The sequence below is a fragment of the Talpa europaea genome, assembly GCF_964194135.1.
Source record: "Talpa europaea genome assembly, chromosome: 11".
NCBI lineage: Eukaryota > Metazoa > Chordata > Mammalia > Eulipotyphla > Talpidae > Talpa > Talpa europaea.
In genome coordinates, this window is record NC_140078.1 from 98,817,361 (window position 1) to 98,833,566 (window position 16,206).

Here is a 16,206-nt window from a genome sequence, read left to right on the forward strand (position 1 = left end):
CTCTCTCAGGTGATAAACTCCCCACAAAGAACCCTAGTGGGGCCTCCAGTGAGTCGGGGGTGGGTCAGAGTCTTCTGATGTTTGGCATCAAGGGAAGAAGAGTTGCCACACGAGGACTCAACTGCACGTGCCTTCCCCATGTTCTGCTGTCACTTAGATGGGAGGTTTAGAGACCCAAATGGTATGTGGGGTCAGCGTTTCTGAAGGTTTGAGCTCAGAAGGCGTCTCTCCTAAAGGGCCAGGGTTGGGGTCAGCACATACTTTCATAATCTGACTCTTTAGAGATGTGATTATTTGGGGGTAGAGGAGAAGCCTTTCTTGATACGTTGGCTTGAAAGTTAGGTGCTCTTAAGTCTCAACACCATAAGGAAAGCTGTGCAAAGGGAGTGGCAGGGACACAAGTCAGGTCAGTGGAAATGACCATCCTGGAGCATACAGACCTCAGGACAATCTGCTTAGAGGCATCCTTCAGAGTCACAGTGTGAGGACATCGTGGGCCAGCCATGCACGTGAACTTGGTGGCTTCAGCTAATCTATTAACTGTGCCGAGAAGGCTCCTGCCTTTGGGGAGTGTACTCCCCACTTGCTGGGGCGGCTGTGTTATCTGAACCCTCTGCTCATTAGCCTCTGAGATCAGGAAAGTAAGAGAGCTCTGGGCAAGGCGGGCCCAGGGGATGACCAGCCTCCGATGGCAGAACTGCCCGATGGCAGAACTGCTCCACATGTGAGAACAGAAAGCACCTCTCCTCCTCCTCCCCACTTTGTTTGCCCTCTCCTTTTGCTATTGTTGCTGCTATTCTGCTTTCCTGAAATGCCTCCAACTCCAAATCTAGCACATCCACTGAGGCCACCTTCAATGGCTTGAGTCACTCTTGACTGCTGTTACTCTCCATTCATCTTGCGTCCTCTGCACCCCCACAGAACTTAGCACCTGAACCATCCCTTTGGTACATGATTATCCTGGGTCTTATAATCTATTTTAAGAAAAATTAATCTTTTCTCCTCAATTCAGTGGCAAGCTCCTCTTGACAGGTGCAGAATCTTAAAGACACTTCTGTGTTACGCAGACGCCTAGCAGAACACCTGCCAGCAGTGAGCTGGGGCCCCATCGAGTCCCGAGTTAAGACACACAAGCTCTGAGAAGTTTTGATCATGCAGTTCCCCGGCCCTCCTTCCTAGTTATGCTCACTCAAGAGGATGGAGGGCTCAGGAAGATCATAAACGGAGTACAAAATTAATTTACTCAGAGTGAAAATTAATCAACAGTTCCAGTCACATTTTTAAAATGTGTAAAAAAGAGGGCCTCCCCGGTGGCGCAGCGGTTGAGCGCTGGGTTGCGAAGCTGCCTGCAGCCTCTGCAGCGCTGGTTCGATCCCCGGCTGCTCCCCGGCCACTGGAGGAGGGTCCCTCATGGCGCGCAGACCTCTCCTGCCGCCCGCTGCTCCCCTCAGCAGTGTCCTTCGGTCCTTCTGCCTGCTCTGCTCCCCACTCTGGCTCTGGCGAATTCTCTCACCCTCCCACGCTTCTGACTGTACCCAGTGCTTGTATGCATGTATGTATAAATCAATCAATCAATCAATCAATCAATCAATCTTTAAAAAAAAGTTTAAAAAAATAAAATAAAATGTGTAAAAAAGAAAGGAGAAAGTAAAGGAAATCAAAGGAGGGAAGGAAAGAACAAGAAGGGGGAACGGGGCAGCGTGGGGCCACATTAAACTCTGTCTTCACATAGAACCAGTCATTTCATAATGTGGTAATTTTTAATATTAAAAGTAAATTGTAAATGTATCTTTATAAACAATATGCATAAAATAGATCTATTATTCTAAAACCTTTTCTTTTTAAAATGCATTTTTCACAGTAGGTTTTTTTTTTGTTTTTTTGTTTTTTTTAGGTGTCAGATTTTCCCTCAACATGATAGTGCAATCGGAAGAAGGCAAACGTGGTCAGTGAATCGGGACTTCTCTGCTAATACAAGTCCTTGTAGATTTCCTGTAGGAGAGGGTGCAGACTCATGTCTGTCTCTGTTTTCTTTATGACCTGCAATAGCTGCACATGTTCTGTGACGATCTGTCTGAGGTCTGTCATTTTCTGGAGTAGCTTGGCAAATAGCTGAGAGGACTCGGGGTGGTTCAGCTTGAGCTGGAGCTCCAGCGCTTGCAGCAAGTTGTCCTGGATGTCCTCAATGGGCTTCACATTCAGCAAACCTGGGCGGTCTGGGGGAGCAGAAATGGAAAACACAACAGGAGGTTCAGTTACAAAATTCTCAGAGTCCACCTCTGGGGCATATTTAGCCAAATTCAGCCAACCGTCTTTTTGTTGTTTTGCTTTGGTTCTAAGATAGGGTAAAGGGAGAACAAGCAAGCACTGCCAACAGGAGGCTGAAATGGGAACCAAGACCATCAGTGCTCTTCCCAGGGGTGTGCTCCCTAGGCCAGCACTAAATCTGTGTGGTTAGTGGGCGGAATGTGGCAGCAAGGCAATCCTCTCCCCAGACTGAGCATTGTTCTCCTCACTCAGAAAACTTTTCAACTTCTACTCCTTCCTGTTGTCTTTGTTTATCACCTCAAGTCACTTTCTTACTCCAGATTTTTTTTTTAAAGATTTATTTATTTATGCACACAAGAGCTGGCGTACAGGCCAGAGGTGGTGGGGCAAGAGGATTCACCAGAGACAGAGTGGGGAGCAGAACAGGCAGACTGACGAAATACACTGCTGAGGGGAGCAGCGGGCCAGTCAGGAGAGGTCTGCTGCGACATGTGGGTAGCTCCCTGGCTGGCTGGAGATCGCACTCATGCTGCAGAGGCTGTGGATTGCTTCATAGTGCTGTGCTTAACCCCTTGCGCCACCAGGGAGGCCCCCTTACTCCAGCTTTAAATGAGCTTTTAAAACAAGTTTTTCTTCTGTTTTTGGTCTTACTATATCATATGCATTTTCAATGACCCAAAACATAGTTTTTAAATATTGTTACTGTCTGGAAGGCTAGCTTTTAACAGAAGTTTCTTTTCAGTGGTGAGGCTGCAGGTAATTTTCACTTTCTTCCTTCTATGTGTTCAACTTTTTAAATGGTGAGCTTAAACTACTTTTAAACTTTTTAGTGTAGGTCTCTCTTGATGTACATTTTACTAGATTTATCCTTAATTACTTTATAGTGTGTATTACTACTTTGGTTTTAATTCTTTATAGCATTCTGTATTTCTTTCTTGTTACATTTTCTGATAGATCCCTGCTGATGTCTAGAAAAAATGATTGATTTTAATATAGTGAATTGATTCCAATTTCCTGAACTCTTATCAATTCAAGTAGTTTTTATCGTAGACTTAAAAAAAATTTTTTTTTGGGTAGAAAATGCTATGTGCAAATAATGTAGTTTATTTTTCTTTTACAGTTTACACTTCTCATTTCTTTTTCTTGCCATAGTGCAAAGGCTAATGTTTTTACTATGGTATTAAACAAGAGTAGTGGTAGGAGACATTTTCATTTTTTTTCATAACCTTGAAAGATTAGATGCTTCCAATGATTTATCCCAAGTATGATGTTACTGTAAATTATGGTAGGTATGTTTTTGCTCCTGATTGTCCAAAAGTTTTAAAGTTTAAAGTTTTTAATTTTAGTCAGGAATGTTGTTGCATTTTGTCAAATACCTTAACAGTTTTTTTACCAAAAGAGACGATCAGATGATTTTATATTAAACTTATCTAGAGAAACAGAGTTCCTTATATCCTTGTGCTCCTTTGCTAACATTTTATTTAGGGTTTTTAAATATGCGAGCTTGGTCCAGAGTCCTCCATTTTTTGTTCCATCCTTTGCCTGTTTGGGTGACAAATGTTAAGTGGCCTTACAGATGGAGTTGAGAAGTTTTCCTTCTATTTCTGTGGAGTAAAGATCTGTTCCTTGATCATTTCTTGGAATTCATGGGAAGAACCACATGATCCTGGTGATGAGCCTTTGGCTACCACTAACTTTTGTTTTATAGCTTTTAAGCTATTCAGGCTTCCTACTACATGTCCAAGAAAACTGTTGTAATTTAAATGGGAATAAAGTTGTACATAACAGTCTCCTAGAATCTGAAGTTTCTTATTACTTATACCCCATTAATTGAATGCTTTTTATTTGTGTATTCTCTCATTTAAAACTCTGATTTGTCAAAGGCTTATCTATTTCTTTTTCCATTATAAAAACAGCTTTACATTGTATTTTGTTTTCAAGTAATTAATTCTTTTAACTTTGTTTAGGTTTTTAATTCCTCTTGAATTGAATGCATAATCCACAAAGTTTTATTTAACGTTTCTTGTTTTCTAATTGATACATTTAAAACTGTAAAGTTTCCTCTGAGTCATTTGGCCTCACAACATGGGGCTTGGAAAATAGTACTCTCATGGGTCCTTCCTAGAAGCCCGTTTTATTATTTTGATTTCATTTTAAATCTAAGAGTTATATAGAAGTAGGCTTTCAGATATACAAGTGAAAACTTTGGGTGTTAGCTTTTGTTTTCTAACTTCTAAGTTTTATTTTGTAATTTCTAAGCATGTAGCAGTATGGCTAGAATATACGGTTTTCTCACTAAGACTCACAAGAGGGGTGTAGGGTATACATATGACATTCAGGACTCTCATATGATATCCTGTATTTATTCCAAATCTTAGCTCTTGAAGACTATTCACCCTCTTCCTAGTTTTAGCTCTGTCCCTCTCCCTGTAAACTAAAGCACCATAAAAGCTTTTACTTCATCCTCTAGCATCAGTTTCTATAATAATCCCTTATCTCCAGTCACATTAAGCTGTTTCCATCCCAAGTCTCCCAAACCTCCTATCACAATCCCATGTGGGGGGTAGGCAGACCCCATGCCTTTTCCTGAAGCAGTCTGACCTGACCTTCCCCATCTATGACTTCAACCTGTCCTTCCAAATAAAGTCTGTGTCAAATGGCCACGGACCCTTTCCTGACACTGTTCCTTCCTCTCCCCTGTTCTTCCCATCCCCTTCCTATGGGTGCCACAATACCTTAAAAACACCTCAATCACTGCAGTACTAGGAGATTGCATTTGCTGAGTGGTGACTGCTCTCCAAAGACTGAGCTCGGGGCCTTATTCACCACATAGCTACTTAGTCTTCACTGACCCCATGGGGTCAGTGCTTTACAGAGGAAAAACGAAAGCTTAGAAAAAGGGAGTCGATGCTTGCACAAGATGTGCCTTTTGCTAGTGGAGGGCAGGACGGAAACGTGAATCTATCTGTGGGATTCCACACACCACGTCACTGTACAGCCTGGTCTCTAAGTACTGCCATTCCTGTCTCCCCCAGGCCATCCACCTATCCCAGGCAGTGACTGCGTTGTGATCAATTGTGAACCTGCAGTGCAAACACTGGAAAGGCTAATGGGCCAAACTAATGAGCTAGAAGATCGCTCCACCTACAAATCCGGGATTGAAAAGTTCAATTCTCCTGGTTGGTGAACAAGCCCACAGGCAGAATCGCCGCACAGGGAAGAAGTCTGCCGTGAACACTGTCTCCTGAGCCAGCAATCTTCACCCACCAGGTGAGGCACAGCAGTGTCAGCAACTCCTTGCTGGGTTTCAGAGCTCTGAACATTTGCTCACATTTCTTTCTTTTACGAAAGGAGACTTACCTTTGGTTTGGGTTTTGTTCCCTCTAACTTCCCTAACATATGTCATTGGCTGGGCTAGATCTACTTTTTTTTTTTTTTTAATTTCATATCTGACTTGAGAGCCAACAGCAAAAATCTCAGATGCTAGGAATGAAAAAGTGACTGAGTCCTGGCTTGGAGAACCACGCCCCTGGAGGAGGGGTGCCCTTCTCCCAGTTGCTACACAACAATGAAGACCCTGACAATGCGTCAGGGGAACCCAGGCCCTGGGCTGACGCCTATGGCTTTCCCTCCCCCTTAACAGGCATCCCAGAGGCCCAGGCGTGTCCCTCAAATGCCAGCTTCCCCTCAAGGAGAGGGGTCTGCTTGGCTCCTCCCTGGGCCAGGACCACACCCCCTCATGTAGGATCCTCTAGCCCCTAAGGCGCTCGCTCCCACCTGCCTTTTCTCCTTCCTCCTTCCTCTTGAGCAGCATCAGCAGGGTCAAAACTTCTGCAGAAGACTTTCCATTAATCTAGTGGGTTCCATTCATCATGACAGTTCAGACAACCAAACCCTAAAATGCAACTGCTCGAGTTGGCTGGGAAGACTTGGCCTTGGTGCAGGATGATGGAATGGGCCCCTCCAGGAGTGGAGAAGGATCTGGTTTGGATTTTCAAACCCCCCTTTGGCAAGTTATTTTTTTATGATGTGACGGATGAAGTCTGGCTGAGGGACTGACATTTTGTGGCCACTGATTTATAATTTTTCCAGTGACAAGTTCGATCATTTACAGTTCTGTCCCGCTGCCCCTCCTGCTGACAGCCTCAGTCAAAGCGAATGGACTGCAGCAGAGTAGCAAAAAGCAAGATATTTTACTTCCGGGTCTTTCACTCACCAGCGCTGTGACCCTGAACAAACTGCTCAACCTCACCACGGGGACTCAATTTTCTCCTCTGCAAGTGAAAGGGATTAGAATAGATAGATGATCTCTAAGAGCCTAACTCAAAAGTTCTAAGCTTTATTGTCATTTATGATTCTCTTTCCATAATTCACATAATGCAACTAGAGGGATAAACTCAATATCTAGTTAGAAAGTAGGCTAAAAGGCTCATACATTACACTTACAACACTTGGTTTATAAAACTTCCTCTGGTTTCAAGCAAATCCTAGGGTCTGGGGCAAAAGGGATTTGTCAGGGTTGATTCCCACCTGCCGCACTCCACCCAACCACAGGCTTTCTCTGCTCTCTTCTCTATACTTCTCTCGCCATTTTCCTCTCCACTCCCACCCGAACACTTCTGAGTTAAGCCAGGGACCACAGACATCTGTCCAGACACCTGGCCGGCCGTGCTGGGCCCCTCTCCTTCCTGCTCCACTCCCCGCCAGGCTGGTTCCGATAAGACACTGTTCCTAGAGGTCCTTCTGAGAGTCTCTTCCTGCACTTTGCTGAGGGTTAGAGTTGAGGAATAGGATCAGGGCTGGGACCCTCCCACACATGCAGGAAGGCCCTTTTGGGAAAGTGTGTGTTGACTCACATACACCAGGACACAGCTCTCGAGGAAGCTGGAGTTAATTACTGGTTCCTTACTCCCCAGGCTGCAGAGAATTGGGAAAGAGGTCTTCCCGGTCTCCAGCCACACAGCGCTGGAAGTGATTAGAGAGCCCTGCTGGTGCTGGGCAGGTCTGCAAAGCCTCCCTGAGACCCAGATCTGGTCCCGCTAAGCAGAGAGCTGATGGGAAAGAGATTCAAGTTCTGCGGGCTCTCTGGGAGTGTGCCCACCTGGGCATCTTCTATATACCACCCTCCTCCCCGCTAGTTTCTCAAGAGGCGGTTTGATTGGGGCGCCATATGGTCATAGTTCCTGAAGGAGAGACAGAAAAACCAAAGTGGGTCGTTTGGCCTCTATTCTCAGAGCTGCTGTCTGTCCTAGGACTGGCTTTTACAGTCTTTCCCTCTTGACTTTCTGGGAGAGACTAAGCTGGAATTGGTGGTGCCCGGGGCATTTGGGGAGATGGAGGCTAAAGTGACAGACTTTCTCAGGTTTGGTGGAACAGACGGGGGCTCCTTAAAGAACCCACACTTAGCAGCGTCCCTTCTTTTCACATTGCCTTTCTCGTTTCCTTTATTCCATGGCACCCCACCTTCCTGTCAGTGACAAACGGATTTGGAGTAATGGATTTGGAACCTGCAGACTTGACCTGAGTCCTTAGTTTCCACGTGACTTTGGACAAGTCATGTCATCTTTCTGGGCTTTGGCTTCATTTCTCTTCGAAGGCCACAGGGAGACTGAGATGGGTGAAGGGGATTCATGAGATAGCTCTGTTCTCACTGTTGGCTCAAATAAAGGCCATTCCCACAGGGACAAGGTCAGGAGCACAAGCAGCGCTGGGGCGGCAAACACGCGGTTGGGGAGTGGTAGGGGCTGTTCTTGGTAAAACTATACATCCAGGCGCGCAGGGATCTGGGATTTCAGCATGTTCTTCCTGGGAATGGACTGCACGTAAGCAAATGAGTTTAAGAACAATAATGAAACAAAAAGGCCATGGCGCCTAAAGTTACCTCTTTGAAGGGGTGGCAAGAGGGATCTGTGTTGTTTTTCTGACATAACCATTTTGGCGCTCATTGGGCAGAACTGGGGATTCAGCCTGCTTTTAGGAAAAGTAATAGAAGAAAGCTTTGCACATGTTCTTTTCATATTTAAATTTAATTTATGGGGGAGGGGTGTCCTTAGGACTTTTCAGAGCTCCCACTCAAGAGCAAGGCGACTGGTTCAGTGAGAAGCAGTTGGAACCCCCAACCTTAAAACATACTGTCTGGGTAACCTTGGGCAAGTTTCTTAACCGCCTGTGCCTCAGTTTCCTCAATGAGAAAATGGAGACATCACAGTACCCAGCTCACAGTGAGACTCAGAGCCCACAGAAACGTCTGATGCGGCAAGTGAGCTGTCACTCTTCATGTCTCATTCCTTCCACTGGCCTTGCTCCGCATCTCTCTCTGCTTTCCCTGGGCCCTTTCTTAGCTCTCCTATTACTTCTCCCTAAGGGTTCCCCTCTTTTCAGTCTTCTGTCCTACCCCCTACCACTCCCACGTTTTTCCCTACCACTACTAGGACCGCGCTTGCTGGTGGACAGGACCAGCCAACACTCATCAGAGGCCTGAGTGACGATGACTGCGCGATGCGCAGCCTAAGGCAGCATTGGGGAAGGCATGACGGGGGAGCCTCTGTGTGCTTAGCAAACAGATAAAGGTCATCTGTTAGCTGTGCACTTGGCCCTGAGCTTGCATGATGCTGGTGGAGTTCCTCGCTCTGAAGTGGGCTAACATTCTAACAGCTTCCTGCTCAAAGCGGAAAGTGAAGAGGAAGGAAAGACAGAGAGGTGAAGGAGGCACCAACCTGACACTCAAGCTCCTAATGCATCTGGGGCTACCTACCTGGGGCCTGGCTTCCTCAAACTTTAGAAATGCCAACAGCGAACCAAAGGCAGTAGGCAACAGCAGAAAGTGGCCAAGGATCCATTCTCTGAAGCTCCTCCCCCCAAACCCACAATGTCTTCCCTTGTCTTTGTGCAACATCTTTAAGAAGTTCTGAGAACAACTTGCCCCCTCCCCACCGAGGTGCACTCTCCAGTCTCTGCGTGTGCCCCAAACTTCATCAGAACGCTGGCAGCGGGACGTCTCCAGGCCCCCACTCAAGGGCAGTGGGGCTGAAAGTTCTTCCCTCAACTTTTCAGGCCCCTCCCCCTCCTCCAGTATTTCTTTCCCATGGGGTTTTGCTCTCAATCCACAACTAATCCCCTGACAGTGATAGCTGATAAAGGGATTAGTCGCTCTCCCCCTGGTGGTATTTACATTGTAATAAGTTCTTGAAGAATGATGATTGGTGGGATTTTGAGCAATGTGACTGGCAGGACTGTGAGGAGAGGAGCGACTAGGGGGAAAGAGGGAATAGCCCTGATTGTGTGCAGAGCACGTCCCAGGCGCTGGGCCAGAGGTTTCACTTGACGTTATTTCACTTACTCGGGCACTGATAAGGAATCCCAGGCCCAGGGCGGTAGATAATGGTCTGAAATCCCATATCTAGTCAGTGTGGAGTGGGGGTCTGGAAGCTGGGGCTCTCTGGGGTTCCGCAGCTCTCCACCGCCCTAAGCTGCCTCTCTTGGTCCAGCGATGGCTCAGTGACCTGCGCTGGTCTCTCTGCTGAGCGACCAGAGCCATCCAGGCCTCACTCTCCTTCACCTGCCGATGATCTGTCTGAAGTCTCGGTGAATTGTGCCAGTCTGGACGGGTGCCTAGGGTCACCCAGAGTTTAAACACACATTGTGAGAAACCAAAATGATAAAGCGCTCCGAAAAGCAGCCCACTGACTGACTGACTCTCTTCCAAGACTGCCGGTGTGGTGACAGGAATGACTCAGCAGTTTGGCTTTCCATCCCTGTGTCAGCCTCTGGGGTCAAACACAATCGCTCACTGGCTCACTCAGACCCCAGCCGACCAGGCCCGGGGGGAGAGGGGGATTTTATTTCTGAAGCCGGCACAGATAAAGATGCTTCTCGATTATGCAAAGGGCAAAAGCCTGCATGTGCATTCTCAGATGATTCTAGTAGGTTTCGCCTTCTCCCTATCCCTCCCACTGCCAGCCCGGCCATGGTCTGGTTTTTAGAATTTGGGCGCCAGTTGAGAGCTCATAAATACACCACACCTTTATCTAAACGCAGTCCAAGAGGTTATGAAAAGAGCAAACAAACGGGACATTTTTAGATAAGGCAAATTGAGTCATTCTTCAAAGCCATCTGCCCGCCCACCCACCCACCGGCGGCGGGGCAGCACGGCGCGGGCAGCTCAGCGGGCGAGCAGAGGGGCAGAGCATCACACAGGGTGGAGACACAGCAAGGCGCCCCCGAAGGGTCTTCAACTGATAGATGAATATTATTGCTCTGACACAATCACGGTCTGGATGAGGGACATGAGCGTGTAATCACACTCTCTGCGCTGCTTGCTGCTTGGGGCTTTGTCATGAAAGGAATCCAATGTCCTGGCCCAGCCTCATCCTCATGAGAAGAATCAGAAAAAACAGCTTTTACCACTGAGTCACCAGCCTGAGTGAATTGCCCAAAGGCACCGCTGGGGTGAGCGCTCATGAGCACAGGACAGCAGCAGACTGCCGCCCATGTGCTCCTAGTGCTGTGACTATAAGGACGATGCTAATGGTCAAAGAGGATGTGGGGACCCCTGGGCTGGAAGCCCAGGAAGGGGAGGGTGGTGAGGCTGGTGGTGGGGGGAGGGTCTCCCTCAAGAAGAGCCTGGCCCCCTGAGGCACCAGCCTGCATGCTGGCTTTTGTTCCAGAGGCTGAAGAACCATCCTCTGACTGGTAGATACAGCTCTGAGGTGACACGGAAAGGCCACCCATGACCTGGGATGCCCACAAAGCTGTGAAGGGCACTGGGGCCAGGGCATGCAGGGAGGGGGCACCACAGCCCAGACCCCATCCTCTAGTGTCCTGTGGGCTGGGACAAGGGGACCCGCAACTATAGCAAGTGTGTGGTTCTTGATCTCTGCTTCTGAAGGGGCAGGAAGAAACAAAGTTACTGGACTGTGTTTTAACAATTTTAACTTTCTCTCATAAATTCTTTTGCAGCCAGTTATCTCTGCTAGAACCTGGTCTGAGATGGTATCTGACTAAGCACAGATGTATCCACATGGTCCTTTAGAGCTTATCACTAGTTTTTCTGGGGTGCTCCATGCACAGCAAGAGGCCACGCTACCTGAACTCATCTGAGAATATAGCCCTCGTCTTCAGGGTCAACAAGGGGCCCCTGTCCTCCCAGAGCCATTTTGAGCCCCAGGATGCAACTGGCTTTGGATATTAGTAACTTCTTGGGGACAACGTGTAATTCTTGGAGGCAATATGAAAATAGGTCATTTTTGATAACTGCCAAAGAACTCCAAGACCAAAGTAATTAGAACACTTCCACACCTCAACACAGAAGGGCGCAGGTGCTTATGGGTACCAGTTGTGGCTCTGAGCCTTGGTCTCACTGTTAGCAGCGCTGAGACCTGGAGCAAGTTGCTTCATTTCTCCAAAAACAAATTTTATCCATTTGCAAAATGCGAGTAATAGTAGACTTTGCAGAGCTGCAGAGAAGATTCAACAACCATTATGAACGTAGCTAGAGGGCTCAGCACATACCCGTGGCACATGGGCAAGTATTCAGTAAGTGGCTATTATTAGTAATTCAGATGATTTTCTTCATTCATTCAATGTTTGCTCTGGGCTAGGTGCTGTGCTTTGTCTCTATTCTAATTTCAACAAGTTAAGAAGCCTCTATCTAGTCAAGATCAAGGGGAGAAACAGGTCCAGGTGAGGGCCCAGACAGGGGGACAGGAGCTACCCAGTTGTCCTGGAATTGCTGCTCTTGCTTGATCTACAAATGCAGAGCTGAGACCAGCTCTCCATGTGCCCTGTTCTCCCTGTCTGCTCCACAGGAGAAATGCAACAAACCGTCACTACCAGAGCAGCCCTACAAAACTGCTTCCCAGAGAAAGAACCCGGCTGGACTGCTGGCACAGGGAGTTTCTGTAGAGCTGGCTGGCATAACCTGGCCAGACACAAAGGGGAAACGAGGAGGCAGAGTGACTTGCCTGCGGTGGCCTTGGACCAATGTTTGTAGCTTTGCTGTCATTAAGATGGTGATGGCAATCTGCCTAGAGAAATGGGTTGTAAAATCCTGTGAATTTCCTCCGTTCTATCTTGGAAGTTTGGGAAGAACAGTACTGGATTCCAAACTGTTTTGAATTAACAAAAAGAGCTTTTGCCCGCTGCAGACTTCCAGCTGGAGCCCTCCGAAGCTTTTCTTCACCAAACAGCACACACTTAGGGGGCAAAGCGTCCAACAGAGTGTCCTGGGGCTTGTCAGCTTTACCGAGCTTTACGCTTGGCTTTGGTTGCCAGGTAGGTTTGGGGAGTTTACTGGGGGGGGGTGGGGGCTGGCAGGAGGCTGAGGCGCCAGTTGCAAACATGCCCCTGCTGGAGGCAGTTTTATTACTCTTGACACCACCCTTCCAGCCAGGGCACATACATGGGAGCACGGAAAACTGTGACCAACCATGATGGTGGAGGAAGTGCCTCTCCTGGCTGCGGGGCCCAGGTCTTGGGAGCACAGTGGAGTGAGCACAGGTCACAGCCACAACACAGGAATGATGGAACTGGCCCTGCCCTGCTAGCAGATGGCAGAGGCAGGGGGTGTGGCAGACAGGGTGCTGGAGGTGACAGTCAGGACACCTGATTTCAGTCCTGGTTCCATTGATCACTAGTTGTTGTGTCTTAGATAAAGAGCTTAAGTCAATAACCCTCACTGTTCTTTCCATGAAATGAGAATATAAACACAGACTGTCAGGCCCTAGTGAGAGAACATGATCTTAAAAAGGCCCCTCAGCAGTGTATTTCGTCAGTCTGCCTGTTCTGTTCCCCACTCTGTCTCTGGTGAATCCTCTCACCCTCCCGCACATCTGGCCTTTAAAAAGGGACAAAGTACTGTCCTTTGTCAGGTTCCGGAGTGTTGTTATTCTTTCCAGTCTCATTCTTCTTGCCTCAAGCTCAGAGAAGAAAGAAAAGGAAGAGAAAAACTTAAGAACTAGGTCATCTTCCTTAGCAAGCTTGGTCTGAGAGCTAAGTAGCAGACTCGAAGCGCCTGGCCAATCTAAGTACCTAATCTAAAGGCATCAGCAGTTTCTACCATTGAAGGTGATAGCAACTTCTGTTTCCTCAGCACGCACTTAGTTGGGCCAAAAACAGGTACCATGATCCCCAAAATTCTCTTTGGGCCTTCTGGGACCCCCTGTCTTTAATCTATTTCATTCCTTTCTCCCCCACGCTTACTGGGGCCCACCGCCCCATCTTCCCTTAGTCTACAGTCATACCAGCACCAGGCTCTCTGTGAGTCCAACACTCGCTCAGTACAAGGACAGTGGGACCCTGCCCAAAGTGCTTCTTTCTGAAATCCTCAAGCTCCCTGGACATGTCAGAATAAACTGCAGAGGAGAAAATAATCACTTATTAAGATAGGATTAGGATTTTTTTTTTTAAACCAGATCAAGGTCTCTTGCCTACCTCAAAGTTTTCCCTTTCTGGAAAACTCAGGATAGGAAAGTAAAAAATACGAATTGAGAAAGTATCTATCTTACTCTAATAAACTATAGTCTGGAATATTGATCTCACCATCTACCAATGATTGAGATTCTGTTCTTATTGGAATCCAGTCTTTGGACTGCAAGTGACTTTGCAGTTCATCCTCCGGCCTATACACAATCAACTTCTATGAGTAAAGAAGAGAATCAAATTCCTGTGGACTAAACAAACATGGCGTCCAGTCTGTTCCTCCTTAGCTATTGCTGTAGGGGAGGCTGCAGCTACAAAAGCAAACTTTGATCAGGGAAGGACCTGCCTTTAGTGATATAGGAACTAGTAGTGGCAAATCCTTTTTTTTTGAGGACATCTAAAATTATTCACAGGGTTTTTCTTCTCATTATAATGATACACTTGATCTTAGCCAAAAGGCAGAGAAGCGATCATTATAATGATAGAGAAAAGATTTTAATCATTTGTGACTCGTTGCCATCTTCATCACATTTCTTTCATTATTCTGAATACCAAGCAACATCTGCATTTTGGCTACGGTGAAGATAGTCTGTCTAAGGCTGAAAGAAACTCATTCATTCAACTTCTACATTAAATGGAACCATTTTTAATTTTCATAGTTGAAAATCAAAGCCTACAATATCTATTAAATTAAACCAAACTACCACAAAACTATTTCTTGACCAATTAATGAAGACTTTAAGGACCTAATAAACAGTGATTTCTAAATAACCTGGTTTATGAATTATGGGCTGAAATAGCATTTTTCTAGATGAAGCCACACTACTGTCTCATGTGCTCAGAAAGTAACATTGTTCTAAGGTTCAAAAAATCCACAACTATTAGATTGTTTCTAGGCCTTTCCAAGTTAGAAACTAAGCATTTTTGGATGGCTTATTTCAAATGTTTCCCTCCAGATCTGTGAGTACAAACTGGTGCAAACTTTGTGGAAAACAACCAGGCAATGATATAACAAAAGACTTAAAAGCATTCATAGCCATATACCCAGCAACTCTACTTCTGGTAATTTAGAATGAAAAAATAATCTGACACCTGAACAGAAATTTCAATTGAATGGAACTTACAAATGTTTACTACAGCAAAGTTTAGAACACATTTAAAATAATTTTCTATTTTTTTCCTCCATTGGTTTTTATAACAAGTTATGAGTAACCTAAACACCAAAAAGGAAATAATTTAGTATATAAAGGTCCTTTTATAAAGTGGGATACTATATAGTCATTAAAATGTTGTTTAAAATACATGTAAGCATACCTACATATACACTAGCATATGCACTGAAATACTTTGGTAAGAGAAACAGGGCTTTGCTAACCCTACTTTATTTTGAGGACAAAGACCTTTACTTTTCACTTGTATCTTCCTCAACTCTTTGAATTGTAAAATGACAATGTATACCTTTTATTTAAAGAAAAATAGCTGAAAATATTAACAAAGAGTATGCAATGACATGGGAAAATGATTATATAAGAAAAAGGATATAAACATGGCATACATAGAATGCTGAGGCAAAGTCTTGGAACAATATTAAATGTTAATCATTATATTTCTATTTTTTATTAAAAAATAAAATGTGCCTTAAAACATTAGCTAGTTAAACAATACCAACTTGTTTTCTAATGAAGTTTCTCAAAATTTAATCTTCTACTCCCAATGAATCTCAAATAAATGGAAATCTCATTCTTGTTTGTTTAATGAATCACAGATTGTCTAGGATCAAGGGTTACTTTGTTTAAGAAGTAGATCTGGTCAAACATGTTGGATAATATATTTTTGTTGTATTAAACATACACCAAAAAAGTTATTTTTAGATGAGTTACAATTTGACCCTGGACTTGAGTGTCCAGAGTCAACCTAGGTGATGTCATTTATCCATATGTATCCTGGGCACAGAAAGGGCAGCGTCCCTGGGCTCCTTGGTTAGTTAGCCTTTATCCCCAGCTGCCTGAGTGCACAATCCTGGCTCCATCCTTTGCTCCCTGTGTAAGTCATTGAACTTATGGTGCTTCAGTTACCTTTGCAAAATGGCGTTTGGCCTCACCAGGGTGCGGTAATTCAATGAACGTGTATAAAATGCTCAGAATACTGCCTAACACACAGTAAGTACTGAATAAGTGTTACTATTATTACTAACTAGTAATTATGTAGTATCAGTAACAGTAATTGATATTGACACTAACCAATCAGTAATCAATATTACTAATTAGCACTAACAATTATGAATTGTTAGTGATTATGAATACCGTAACTCAGTTTTAGAAGCACGCTGCGCTGCCTATAATCGGACGACACAGGACCCACACAGTGGACAGGTTTCTGCTTATTGTCCTGCACTGCTGCACGCAGCTCACCTGCGAGTACTAATGTCCTCCACTCCTCTGTTTTCATGAACAGAAGTCACATAAAAAGCTTATCCACAGTCCATTTTAGTAATGAAAACTCATCCCTTAAAAACAATCT

General features: G+C 45.4%; 1 protein-coding gene across 1 annotated transcript in view; it reads right to left on the reverse strand.

Annotated features, from left to right (window-relative positions):
- Window positions 1-1,431: 1,431 nt before the first annotated feature.
- PPARG (peroxisome proliferator activated receptor gamma) overlaps window positions 1,432-16,206 on the reverse strand; it is a 66,457-nt gene continuing 51,682 nt past the window's right edge. The window contains exon 7 of the mRNA XM_084248115.1: window positions 1,432-2,216. Within this exon, the coding sequence (XP_084104241.1) occupies window positions 1,969-2,216 (248 nt within the window). The 3' untranslated portion in view covers window positions 1,432-1,968. The remainder of the gene's footprint in view (window positions 2,217-16,206) is intronic.